Raw genomic sequence first — 14,075 nt, forward strand, 5'->3', positions numbered from 1 at the left:
AACTCAAAAAGTCCCGGACAAGCACAAGCCCTAGATTTTCAGAAATATACCTGACTCAACATAATTTGAGAGCCTTAAACATGGTAGACACTGATCTAAACCATGCTGATGAAATCTATGCCAATTTATACAATTATTAGCTTGGTTTGTTGTTCCTTATAAACAGCACTTAACTTGATAAAACATAACAATCAGCACAAATAAACACAAATATGTTGTAGATCAAGTCAATTTTTCTTTTCAGTGACAGATGATGTATTCCCAAATGTGATTTCAGCAGTTTGTACAGTAGGATGACTGCATCATCATCTCCTTTCCAGCTGAATGTACTGTATTTGTGTAGACGCTTTACCCACAGACAGAAAAGTTAAATATGTTTTCAAAGTGAGGAACAATGATACATGATACCCGGTGTTTGAAGGCAGTCCCGCAATCAAGGTGATACTCTGCCAGTGCCTATATGAACATTACCTAGTCCACTTCTAGGCCTGAAATTGTGATGCATAACAGGACCCTTCCAGAATAAAATAGTGCCCAGTGGGTGAGGATGTTCCTACGCCCCCCCCCCCCCCTCCCCCCTTCTCTGTCCATCATGCTACTTGCGTGACCGAGAAATCCTTGCTGTGTTCATGTCACCTCTTCAGTTCCTCCTCCTCTCTGGCTCCTCGGGGACCTCTTCCATCTGGGGACCAGGGAAGGCGTGGTGGTAAAGCTGCCTGTGGCTGGCAGCTGCATTGTACAGCTTGTAGAAAGCCTGCAGACAACGAATAGATGGTACCGGAAGATAATTTTCATTATTGCTGTCACTGGTATTGCATACAGAATCAATTCCTCCCTCTTACCTCATTTGTGCTTCCCTGTTGTAAGCCATGGAGGAAAAGAAAAGACACTCTTAATACAACCCATTTCAGGCACAGTTGAACATAATTTCCACACCTCTGCATCAGGTTATCAATGTGTGTGACTGTCGCCACCTAGGGATTAATGTGTGTGACTGTCGCCACCTAGTGGTTCAGAATGCCTAGCCTAAAGTAATTAGCCAGAGTAGGTTGGTGGAGTTACCTGGTCCCAGAGTGCTCCAGCCACCTGGTCGATGACAGCGCCCAGCTCACGGTACTCCCCGGAGTAGCGGATGTAGGCCCAGGTGCAAAGGGTGATCAGAGCCAGGCCCAGGATCATGTTACACACGCTGGCGATGATGTCCACTCCCACGAAGCCTGTGATGCCCGCCGCCACGTACATGATGAAGATGACCACGAACAGCGTGGCCGGGGTGCGTGCCGCATGGAAGATGTTCTTGGAGTCGTTGTGCTTGATGTACTGGACGAAGACCTCGTCTATCTCTGCCTCCAGCTGCTGCAGGTAGCGGCGGCTGAACTCCTCGCCTCCCATCTTCTTCACCCCCCGGAACACCTGTAGGGCCTCTTCCCTGATGACACCATGCCTGGCCTGCAGCTCACTGGGGGCCAGGAACGGCCTGTCTCCCCCACAAACCTAAATGTAGAGGGACAAGAGAGTTCGATTTCATTATACCCTCTAACACTAAATAGGAGATTAGATGACTACCAGACCACTTATGTGGGAGCTAGTGTCTCTTACAGTACCTGCTCCATTTTCTTGTTGTACAGATCCTTAGCTGCTGCTACTGCCGCCAGGTTATTGGCCTCTGCTGTGGCCTGGGTAAAACAACATGGTATTATTTGTCATGTAATGTGCTGAAATGCTGTAAATAAGGGGAATGCTATGTACCTGCAGCATGGATTTGGGGTGTGGTAGCTCTTCGCCCTGGTATATTTTGATGTATGCCTGGAGAAATTAAGATTCAACATTAAAATGTGCTTTCAGATATAATCAGAGGAATGCAGTTTCTGTGTTTCCTAAGCAGTATCAGTGAAAACCTGGTAGAATTGATTGACAGCGAGTTTTGCTCTGACCTTGAAGTACTCCAGCAGGCCTCGGCAGGTGATGTTGCTTCCGTTGATCTCCTTCAAGTCCAGGTTAGAAGGGCTCAGTAGCCAGGGGACTAACACCTGCAAGTTGTTGAGGAACTCCCGGTCGATCTCTGAACAAGTCGGAGACAACATCAGACAAGGGGAGGTGTATACACCAATAGAGAATGTGGTGAAGGGTTTAAGACTGGGTTAGGGCTAGTTACAGTTACAGTACAAGGTTGAAATGTGTACCTTTGAGTCTGCCATCAAAGTGTGGGTTAGTAGCCACTTTGAGGCCAGGGTGGGGCATCAGGAAACAGGAGATGTTGGTGAAGCAGGAGTGGATGTGTTTACGAACATTCTGCAGCTCCTCATGCTGGTTCTCTGAGATCTGCCAAACATAAATATCCAGGCAAATCAAACCTGATTGTGTGTTTTCTTAGCAAGTTATCACCACTGAGATGTTTAATGTCTGTGACGTCTGACCTTGAGTCTCTTTTCAAGGAACTTCATTCCTCCTTCCTGGCCATAAGAAAACTCATAGGGAAAGCTCCAGTCTCGGACTAGGAAAATCATGGACTGAAAGATACATTTTTCAAATCAACACATCTGGCTCTCATTTGTACTATAACAACAGTGGGCATCCATTTTAGATACCACACACCACATAAAACACATCCTTTAAGCACCTACATTGAGAAGACAGTAGCCTACATTTGATGACAATGACTGTACTGGGGGATTCCAACAGGCTACGAAAGCATATTTTTCTCTTGAAAAGAGGAAGGAAAGGAAAATGTCACCTGGAATGGTTTAAGGAACGTCTCCTCCATAGCCAGTCTGCCATATTCAGTGAAGAGCTACAAAACGGCCAGACAGCAGGTTACATAGAAGGGATATATACAAAGTATCACACTGTATTGTACACAATAGCATGTTTGTGAAAAAAGTAATTAAACATGTCAGGAAGAACAATTAATTCTTACAGATTCATCTTTATGCCGGGCTCACACTACAGGATATTTAAAATCCTAGCCGATTTTAAAATCGGGTTGCATCACTCACATAAGGAGAATCTTAACAGATGTTCTTCTCTGGAATCACAAACAAGCACACACTACAAGATTCGAAGATAATGGCTCATCGCACACTACAGGATATTATCGTGCCCGAGGGAGCAACAAACCACTGCTGTCTCTTGTAAAGTAGTGACGTAATAATCAAAATATCAAACAAATTTGATATTCTCAGGGCCGCCCCAATGGGTTTGCAAGACGATCAGGAGATTTAAGGTTGGATCTGTAATCCCCTCATATTACAAGATAATCTGGGCCGAACATCAGTACCGACCAATGTTCCAGACCAAATTTCTCCTTCGATTGTTGGGAGGGGCGAATCAGGGATAAATCAGCCCAACAATCCTATTGTGTGAGCCCGGCATTAGTGTGAATCAACCGTTGTGATGCAAACAACTGGTGTACCTGCAGGTGCTGAAGGTCATCCTCTTGTACATTCTGTGAGATGTTGTACACCTGGGAAATGAGAAGGCAATCAAACACTGTCCTGGTGAGCGCCAGTTGCTATTATCTCTGTGCCACTTCACTCTCTAATGTTTGGCCAAAATTCCACTAGGGAGGACAAAGCTGTCATACCTGCATGGAGCTGATCATGGTGCTTAGTGCAAACACAGTTGCTGAATCTCTCAGCGTTGATTGGCTGTCAAAGGTGCCCTGAGTGTCCATTAGCAAAACTGCCACCTGAGGAACGAGAGATAAGCCATTCTTAAAGCAATCAAATGATTTCTTTCACCAAGAGCTCACATAGAGCTTACTATATCTGATTGAAATGTGGAAAAGGCTAAAGCCCTACCTTTCTTCCATCTGGCTTGTCCACCAGAAAGACTTCACTCCAGATCTGAATACCTGTGGTCTCTCTCTCTGACCCTCCTCTCCAAGAGAAGCCAGTTAGGGGCTCCTCAGGCTCCCCCAGCCACTCTTCAGATGCCTGAACACATAGAGTGCAAACAAGAAGAACAAGAAAATAAGCAAAATAACAATAATTAAAATATAAAATAAAAATAAACTACTACTACTACTAATAATAATAATGATAATAATAATAAGAAGAAGATAACTAATAAATTTGTCAAGGTCTGATAATGTAACAATAATACTCATCTACTGAATGTTTCACACAGATTATTTCGTCCATTCTATTTCTGTCACTAAGACACACTCCTGTACATGTACAGGTACCTCTTGTGAGATGGGTCACCACAGGTCAGGTCAAGCTTAACAAATCTGAAAGCCAAACAAGATCTGTGAGAGAGACGACGGCCTCACCTGGTTGTACATGTAGCGCAGCATGAAGTCCATGAGGAAGGATTTGCCCTTCCGGAAAGCCCCAGCCACAGATATGGCCACCACCTCCCGGTCCCTCACGTCCTCTGCCAACAGGATGCGGCTCAGCGCCACCTCATCCAGCTCAAACGTATGGTCGTCCTTGACAACCAGCACCTGAACTGGCCTTGCTCGTCCGTCAGGCTCCTCCTCCTCTGAACTCCAGTCATAAGCACCTTTATCAGTGAAAGACCCTGGCACAACACAAAATAAAGCATGAATGCATACTGTTGCAGTATATACCACTTCAAAAAAGGAGGGCACCCCCTCATTCAAGCTTGTGTTCCTGACTGTCTTCCACCACAAAATAATCGTCACAAAATAATAATGATGAGACTAAATATTTTTGTTCAATTAAAAGTCTGCTATAATATAATAATGACACATATTGGCTTAACTTACTTTTCAGTAATTCAATCCTCTCACTAAGCAACAGAACAAGCACTCAAGGGTCAATAGATGTCATCATATGGTTAAAGTAAAGTCCAGTAATGATTCATTTTAACTCTGGGTTCACATCAGAGGATGGCGTGTCTATTGGGAGCTTTCCTGGCAGTGTGACTCAGTCTGTCTGTTAGCACGTCTCGGGAGGCTCAGGCCTTAGCTGAGCTCAAGCAGTGCAGGCCGAAAAATCCCAGTGCACTTGCAGGGAAAAGAGGAGCGTAAATGATTGTAGGGTTGTTTTCCGTCTGATTGCAGTGACATTTTAAGATAAGATATCTTTGTTCAGGAGGAGAGCAAACAAGGAGCACTCTGCTTTATAATCAGCATCAATTCTACCCCAGAATGGTCTAATTCAGTACTTGTAGGAAATCAGTCAACAACAAAAGCTACTGTATGTTAGCCTCGTGAGAGGTTAACATCCTGACCTAGCAGTCTCACGAGGCTAACTGTAGCCTAAGTCTTATTGAGCCACCACAATGACATAAAAGCACAAGGGAATTTGGGTTATTCAAATTCGTAGTGCAGCTAGACTCCAAATAATTTAAACACTATTATGGTGTTTTTAGGACAAGTCTGAGGTAATTTATTTCTCAGCAATGGGCATCTAAACTGACAGACTATACCCAACACGTGATGCTCAGTTTGCTCAGTAATCCTGCTTGTGAACTGCTTGAAATCACTGATGCCCTAGCTGTCTACTTTAACTAGGTCAATGTAACTCTTTCATGATGAGCAGCAGCATTTTCATTTTAGCAGCAGTCTTTCCCTACCCATAGACATACATTGTTTAGGAGCTAACATGGCTCTCATCTTGATGTGTAGTGATCAAGCTTGATGATGACGATGATCATACGATCATCATTATCATAATCATCACAGTCATCGTCGTTATCATAATGTTGATGGTAGTGAAGTTACTAATGATGAATGTCTGACATTGTTTTCTCGAGCATAGTTTAATTCGTGCATTCCTTAATCCTTAGTAGTATGACAATAATTTCAAAGAATCCGTGGTTACACATACTGGCCTACTGATTGAGGCTTGGGTGTCATGCCGATTTGGAAAAAAAATGAAGCATTGGGAAATAACTATATATGATTATTAGAATTACATTGCAAATTAATGCGATAAATAACTACTGCTCATCTATGTATGCTGCTGTAAATATCGGATCAGCTGCATTGCTGAGAATCTTGTGAAATACACCCATGGTGCCTGTGCCCAATGCAGGCGAGTCATACAGAAATAGCACTCACCCCAGCTATCTCTGTTCTCTTTTCGGTTCCTCGCCATGATTCAGTCTTTAGCCCTCTATTTGATGTTAATAAACGATCCTAATCGACAGTCATAGATAGACACGGAGGTTCAGGGAGGGTTTTTTCTTTCGACAGCAAAGGATGCTCTTATTCAAGGGAGGACGAAGCCTCAGCCATCTGCAGCACTTGAACGAGCCGCCAGGGAGTGTTGTTTTCTGTTTTTCTCTTTTCTTTTTTTCTGACTGACATTCTCTTAGAATAATTTACAATCATGACCGTGTATGCCTGGTATGAGACACGCTCCATTCACGTTTGGTTATTTCTATTGCCTATTTCGCAACTATTCCCTATATGTGCATAACTATATTATTTTACTGTGCGTCAATGACTGAAGGTCTGTGACAGATGACAAACAAAAACCAACGCGGCAGTGTTCCGTTTCCTTCGGTAGATGGCGGTGTTTGCGTACTGATTGATGTACAGTAGCCACATGCCCTGGCAGATGTACAGTGGGTAGCAGCTCGGCGGTGATGGGCAGCGTTTGGATTTAACAGGCATTTTGGTATAATCATTGTGATACTCTAGTGCAGCAGTGAATAGCCGTTTTCCTGCACAGAAAGCGCGTGGACAGTTCTTAGTTGTAAAGCTGCAATACTTAGAAGCTGTGTTAACAAGACAAATATGACATTGTCCGGCGAGCGAGCTGCAACGTTTGCCGTTGTTGTTGAGACTAGACTGGGGTCTTCTTGGACTCGAGAGTTGAGTGAGCACTGAGTGGTAGCTGGCGTCGTTGGCTAGCACTGCAATAGCCAACTGAAGTTTACACTTTCTACGAAGAACAAAGGATTTATTTGGGATAATTATTCGACGCCATAACATTATCTAAGGCTTTATAATGAACATACTCTGTATTTATTATAGGTTTATTGCGCCTATGGTGTAAAGGTAGGTTAATTTAAACTTCATCATTCTGTGCTAACGTTAGGTGCTAGTAGTAACCAGCTAACGTTAGCACTGTCTAACGTTAGCTAGTGCTAGCTAAATTCGCAGCTATAACAACGTCTAGCTGGCTAACACTAACGCCAGCTAGCTAAAAAGTTTATAAAAGCTTGTCAAGGTACTAATAAAGATTCGATCAGTTGCTTGTTAAAAGGAATCTAACATTTTGAAACAACGTCGTTATTCGGTGAGTCTATAGTAGAGTAATTTAGAGTAACGTTAGAGTAACGAGTTATCTAAACTAGTGCTAACGTCACTAAAATTAGTTAACGTGTCTAGCTGACTATCTTAGTTGCTAACTTGATGGTGAGTTTGCAACCTATATAGCTAGTGCTATAACTAGCTAGTTGATTGGCAACAGGTATAGTTTGCTAGATATGGCATCAACTCATGCATTCCATTTCCTCGATTTCAGTTGCATTACAGAAGTGCACAAGCTCGTCTGGCTAGCTAGCGCTAGCGCTGCAGGAATGGGTCAATTAATCTAGCTAACGATGGGATAATGTTAGTCATTAATTTACAAGTACATGTACTCTTATTGTCATCATTGAAATCGCATAGCCATTGCTGAACTGCTAGCTACTCTAGATATGTAGCTATCACTTGCCTTGGCTGGATATTATATTACAATAAGCTAATCTCCTTGTCTGTCTGTCTCAACCACAGGAAATGGACAAGAGGCCATACTTTGAAGCAGCATCTTCGTAACTTTAGACAATCAAAAAGTTATCCCATTTTGACTTTCACATCATTAGTTAAATCATATGTATCTGCTTTAGCTAAATGTAAAGGGCAGTTGGTTTTAACGAGCTATCTAGTGAGCCAGCCAGCTGTCATGGAAGTCTTTCCCCGACCAAGTGGTGAAATCCAACGAAAAAATCCACAGCAGGACTTCGAGCTGATTCAGCGAGTGGGAAGCGGAACGTATGGAGACGTGTACAAGGTATTTTCTAGCTACTCTCTACAACTACCGAAAAGAAACACAAATAAGAGTGGACCAGCAATACACATTCTCAAAGGGTCTTGATGTCTAATAACATCTCTCCATATGTCCAGGAAAGGGACCTTAACTTTTGTGTAATATTCTACATTTATACAGTTGCTTGTAACAATACAATGACTGGAGTAACAGATCGTTAGATTGGTATGAGGTGACAGTTCTCACAGTATCCTTAAGTTATTTTGAATGAGTAAGTGTCTGAACAAGTCCTCACTGATTGGACGGATAATTATATTTTTCCTGGTTCATGTACCTGTATCATATCAGCCCCTCTCCTGTTGTATTCCTTCTCTCATTTATGGTTCTCATAGGATGCAACTGTTACCCCAGGCCTAACCCATGTGATGAAGCTTTGTACTCCCACCCCTCCTCCATCGTTACATTTATAGAATATGTGCTAGAGAAGTAAGGTGGTTTGTGGGGACAATAGCTTTACTCTAACATAACTATGCCCTTTTGATTATTACACAGATTTATAACTTAAACTGATCCTGTGCCCACTTGTATTAGTTCAAGGTTATTTGTCATATAGACAAGATATGGGTACCTTGTACAATGAAATGTGTAAGATAACAAGACAAGTTATTACACAGTTGAAGTGTTGGCCATAGGTGTTATGTCAGTGTGGAACTTGTCTACTCAGGTATTTGCTATGGATAACTAGGTGAACAATTCGATCCTACCAGTCATCGTCAAATCGGCCTGTCTGTCATGCCTTTGCCTTACAAAGCAGTCTCTGGTAACCCCCCCCCAAGGCCATGGTGGAATGCAGCGCCTGGTATTCTCCCAGAGCACGCAAGCCCAGGACTGCGGCAGAGTGAAATACGATCAGGCTCCTGTCTAAACATGCATTCAGTATGGGTGTGTTCATCGCTATACTGACAGCGGAAATACTTAAAATAAAATACAAATAAAAAATCCTACCCATGGCTTTGGTCTGCTATGCACACTATACTTGACTTAACACTTCTGACATTGAACATAGGCCTGTCATTGATTCCTATGTCTTGAGCATCTTTGTTTCCCTGATAGGAATACAATGAGTACGAATAAGAAAATCAATTGTGTCAGTTTTGTTGAGAATCCGAATTTGTTTATTGCCATGCAGTTTTACAACATCCTAGGAATTTGCTTTTGGTCGTGGTGCATAACATGGAGCCAACATTTGGACAGGGTGCAGGGATGAGACAGGACAGTGCAAAGAACAGAGCGCACAAATGCGCCATAGCAGCCAAACACGGCACCGTCTAGGTGTAATCTTCGCCATCTTGGAAACAATTTGAACATTTTTATCCTTTCGGATCAATCAATAACTATTTCATGACACAGAGAGCAGACACCGGCCTCCTCCAATTCGACCCAGGGATTGATCTTGGATGGATGCAGCAAGCAGGACTCCGTCCCTTTAAGTTTGAAGCCTGCTCTGTCCAATATTTAGGCCAGTTATACATACTGTAGAACCGGTTTGAATTGAATAATGTCTGTGTGTTGGACATTTGGGTTGTCTTTTTGCCAGGTCTTGGCGAAGTCCATTAAGGAATGTAAACATAAACACACTGACTGCTCCTTAGACGAACCTTATTCATTAGGTAGTTTGATTTGAGTTGACAGGCTCACATGTACTGGGGGACTAGATTCAAATCTGTGTCTGAGAGTTCAATACAAAACATTGCATGCTTTTTATTGGCTGAATACTCTTGCCTCAAACTCTGTATGAGGTACTGTTGTTTATCACTATGTTGAAAGGTGGACAAGCTCCAGGGTTCATGGTTTACGAGTGACTCGTCAGTCTGGTCACTCCCACGTCTGTTGCTACTGTTATGACCTGGATTTCAGGCTAAACACGCCCTTCCAGATGGAAATTTCATGACCTAATAGCCTTTAGTTGTGTTGCCAGTTTTTGAGGATCTCAGTTAGTTGCATCTAGTAGGGCTTATGGATAGGAATGTAACAACAGGATAATGTGATTCAACCCAGAATATGTATTCTATAAATGCATAGGTAAACAAATGAAAAATACCTTTACGTGTGCAATCGTGTCTTGTTTTAGTGAATATACTATTTTTTGTGTTAAACATCACTATAAATGCAGTAGTGCCTGACAGCCATCCATCTAGCAGTTGTCAAGAGAAAGGGTTAATGGCATGAGTTGTCACTGAATTTAATGCCCTGATTCTGTTCTCGGTGTGACACCTTTGCTTTCTCCCCTTTGCTTGAAATATTAGCCATTTCTCAGAATCGTTCTCTTTTGATTTCAGGCTCGAAACATACAAACAGGAGAGCTGGCTGCTGTTAAGATTATCAAACTGGAACCAGGTGAGTCTAACCACTGTCTTCCCTTGTATTTAAGTTACAACAATGGATTTATCATGTGTCATAACTTAAGTTCTACTCTCAGGTAGTGATGGGGGTCTGCCTGCCTGTGCGCTGGACTGGCTTTTCAATTGATGACCCAGTGACACACATCAGTGTTTATGTGATCCAGATTAGTGGGATTACCAGGGCTTTGTACCTCCAGCGGCCCACCCAGACAAAAGCCTGGCTGATTAACAGTCAAGCTTTCTTCTGGAGGTTTTCTCCTTCATTCAAAGTACCTCTGTTTTCGTTGATGGTTCTGTGGGTGTGTTCATGTGTTCTGTTTGAAGCCCACCTTCACTACATATTTACCTCTCTGGTTTTACTGGTTCACACACCTAGTATGCATCCACAGTACACATTCCTCACTGTCAGTGTTGCAAGCTCAAAATCATCTGTCTAATATGGTCAGATGAAAAATAAACACTAATCTTTCACCAGAGGCCCCCTGATTAAGAATATTCTAGAAGAGAGTGGGATTATGATGTATTGTTTGTTGAAGCAGGCAAATCAGAAGGTGCACGTAATGTAAAGCTTTTATTCCTTCAAATGTTCCAGACTACGAGTTAGGGCTGCACAATTAATCGTGAATTAATCGAAATCGCGATTATGACCTCCGCGATTAACTAATCGCAAAAGGCCGCAATTAATGTAATTAATAATTTTGCTTTGAATTGAGGGTGCTAGGACTACACGGTCAAATCACAGGTGCTTATGCTGTCTGACCAATCACATGCGTTCCCGCTGAGTGCGCTGTGCGCAGCAATTTCACTGAGAAGACAGATAGCAGTAGGTCAAGACAAGTGTCACAAGAGTACCTGCAGCCGTGAGTAGTGAAAAAATGAGCGAAAACGAGGTCAGTGAGTTAGTAGCAAGAAAGGGATCAACGTCCGTGATTTGGGAGCATTTTGGTTATTATATATTAATATTACATATTAATCACAATTATTAATCACAATTACCATTTTGAAGCAAATAATCGCAATTACTATTTTTAGTCATAATCGTGCAGCCCTACTACGAGTAGTGCAGCTCATGGCATCCTGTTTTAACAGGATTCTGTTATTTCCACCCTCCTCACACCAGAGACAGGTAAACACCTGTGCCCCAGTGGAATCAAACTGGTTAGACCAGGAGTGTCACAGGCATGACCACAGGGTTGCCTGGTAGCTGGGAGTGGTTTGGTCCTCACCCTGTAGAGTCTCCTGGGTGGGTACACAGGCCCTGCTTAGAGAATCATCCCTCTCATTTAGGTGTTGACCTGTCTCCCTTAGCCATTAAATCAATATGTATGTATGGTGTTTGCTGTTTTGAGTGTTGAGGTTGATGGATTACTTCAATGTGAAAGTCAGTCCTAGAGAGAGAGTTATGACTATTGACCTTTGGCGTTCCTCAAGTTAACTTCAATCTCCACACTACTACATATTGAACTTGAACACCATATGATGCACATTCACACTCCATCTTAAAAAAGAAAAACAGAAGTCTCCCTCCGTGCAGGGCTGGTGTCTCTGATGCAGAGGGAAGTGCTCGTTCTGAGAGGAAGTGGCCGGGCTTTGAGATTTCATTTCAACTCGAGAAGATTGTGGGGGCCCTGTTTTGTTTTTCAATTGTCACCCCTCACATTTTTGTGGCTCACCGTCCCATATTTGCTGCATAACTGAGATGGCACAGCCCAACAGCTCATCGCTATGGAAACAATACATTTTTGAGACTGTGGTTGTCAGGGGATGCACTGGGCTGGCCTAGATCTCCAATTCGCCTTATTCACTTCAGCTCAGACTGACGTAATTGGTGGTGCGGATGCGGAAGTGCCCGTTGACTTCAATGTTAAAAGTTCACTGTAAAAACACCACTTCAAGAACCAAAATAGTCAAAATAACAGGCTGAATACACTATCGGGGTTACAAACCAGACTCCGATTGTTTTTCACTGCCGTTGTTTTCGCGTTTGGAAATACATGGGAGTGAATGAGCCATAGTTAGCCGTCAACTGCATTCACTCCCATGTATTGAAGTGAATAAGGCGAATTGGCATCAGCACCTCAAACTGCTCAAGCTACATACTGCATAGGAGAGAAACAGTTTATTTCTGTCACCTTGGCCTAAATTTCTAAACTTCTCAGGGAGAATAGTTCTCTTATTTGTGGAAAGATGACTGCCTTCTTTAGAATATATAGGATAGAAAGACCTGGGCCAACAGACAGGCCTGTCTAGCCCCAAGGAGAGAGTAGACAGGAGCTTGGAGTGGCCTTGCAGGAGAGACAAGAGAAGTAACAGTAAGAGGATTTAAAGCTGTGCCGATTTCCCCAGCTAACACTGATTGGCCACACAGGCTACACACAGCTTTACCTTTACCTATACAGTAAGTGCATCGAGCGTAAATTCCATAATATGACTTCTACAATCCATATGCCAGCTGAATTACCCTGGTGCAACTCCTCTTTACCACCATGACCAGTAACTGTGATAATCAGACTGCCTGACTGCTGTAGAGTGACTTCCTCATACGGTACACTGCGTACACGCGCAGCGCCTTAGATGGTCCTCTTGGATCCCCAACGCTTTCCGGCAGATTGTTTTTCCCATCTTTTTGTTTCATTGGTCCAAAAAAGTCCTCCTCTGAAAAAGGGAAATCATGAATTTTGACGTATAGCTCGGAGACATCTTGACAGCTGAGATGAGCTCTGTCTAGAACAGATCAGCTGTCTGAAAACTGAGAGTTTATAGTGCTCTCTCTGGGATAAGACTGATGTTAGTAGGCAGGTCCTGATTGATCTCAAACTTGTGTGTTAATGTGTTCCAGCCAGGGCCTCGTCTCTCTGCTGAATTGAGAGCAGATGGCCTCGCATATTTTTGCCTTCTATTTCCTACCGATAGGATGTATTAAACTGCACCCTCAACTGAAACAGTCCAGTGTGGAACCTAAAAACTTTATTTGTAAAGTTATTAGGTTCCGTTATTTGTCATACACTGCCATCAAGGCCTAGTCGTATGTAGTGGTATGAGTGTAATTATTTACATGCTCTTGACATGTTTGTGCATTCAGTCAGCCCGATTGAATGAGCTACAGTACTATGTGCTGTGGGTTTGAGCTTGGCAAAACAAGGGAGAAAGATTTTGAGTTTTCTTAAACTCTCCAGTGTGCAGCGTGCTTTAACGTTGGCTTCACATGTGGAGGATGCCATTAGGAGAAGCTAATAGAACTAGGCCTACTCTTACCTCAACTTCTCTGTTCCTAAAATGAAAATATGATTCTGTGAGTATGTGTGTGATTTCTCTCTCTCTGCTTCAAGGGGACGACTTTTCCATTATACAGCAGGAAATCTTCATGGTGAAGGAATGCATGCACCACAACATCGTGGCCTACTTTGGGAGCTACCTCTGGTAAGAGCCAACTCTGAATACCAGCAGATATTTGATATTTCCAGAAAGTAACTCTTAAAGGTAATGTGAAAGTCAAGAACGCTGTTTCACACAGGCTTCAGAGCCAGCAGCCATTGCATGAAGCTCACATTATTTACTACATGCCATCATTAGTCACACCTGTGTGAAAGTGTGACTCAAGCTCCCGTGAGAGGTGTTGACTGTGCCCTTCAAGACCAGGAGGCAGTGTTTGTGTTCTTATGGAGACTGTGTGTTGTGACTGGTGTTATGGCTGATTGTGTCTTCAAGGAAATGCAGCCCTTCC

At 42.9% G+C, this 14,075-nt stretch overlaps 2 protein-coding genes across 2 annotated transcripts in view; one reads left to right on the forward strand and one right to left on the reverse strand.

Annotated features, from left to right (window-relative positions):
• Positions 1 to 640: 640 nt before the first annotated feature.
• On the reverse strand, positions 641 to 6,068 carry atl1 (atlastin GTPase 1; the record flags this gene model as incomplete). Its single annotated transcript, XM_084438951.1, has 14 exons — positions 641 to 754; positions 843 to 857; positions 1,063 to 1,494; positions 1,605 to 1,676; positions 1,750 to 1,806; positions 1,935 to 2,062; positions 2,184 to 2,322; positions 2,418 to 2,510; positions 2,735 to 2,791; positions 3,413 to 3,463; positions 3,584 to 3,688; positions 3,801 to 3,935; positions 4,274 to 4,524; positions 6,032 to 6,068. The coding sequence occupies 14 exons, from the start codon at positions 6,066 to 6,068 to the stop codon at positions 641 to 643; spliced, it is 1,686 nt and encodes a 561-aa protein (XP_084295077.1).
• A 492-nt stretch (positions 6,069 to 6,560) lies between these two features.
• The window catches only part of map4k5 (mitogen-activated protein kinase kinase kinase kinase 5), a 29,451-nt gene continuing 21,936 nt past the window's right edge, over positions 6,561 to 14,075 (forward strand). The window contains exons 1-4 of the mRNA XM_084438839.1: positions 6,561 to 6,976; positions 7,697 to 7,973; positions 10,289 to 10,346; positions 13,681 to 13,771. Coding sequence (XP_084294965.1) covers positions 7,866 to 7,973; positions 10,289 to 10,346; positions 13,681 to 13,771 — 257 coding nt within the window. The 5' untranslated portion in view covers positions 6,561 to 6,976; positions 7,697 to 7,865. The remainder of the gene's footprint in view (positions 6,977 to 7,696; positions 7,974 to 10,288; positions 10,347 to 13,680; positions 13,772 to 14,075) is intronic.

The sequence above is a fragment of the Borostomias antarcticus genome, assembly GCF_949987555.1.
Source record: "Borostomias antarcticus genome assembly, chromosome: 5".
NCBI classification, from domain to species: Eukaryota; Metazoa; Chordata; class Actinopteri; order Stomiiformes; family Stomiidae; genus Borostomias; species Borostomias antarcticus.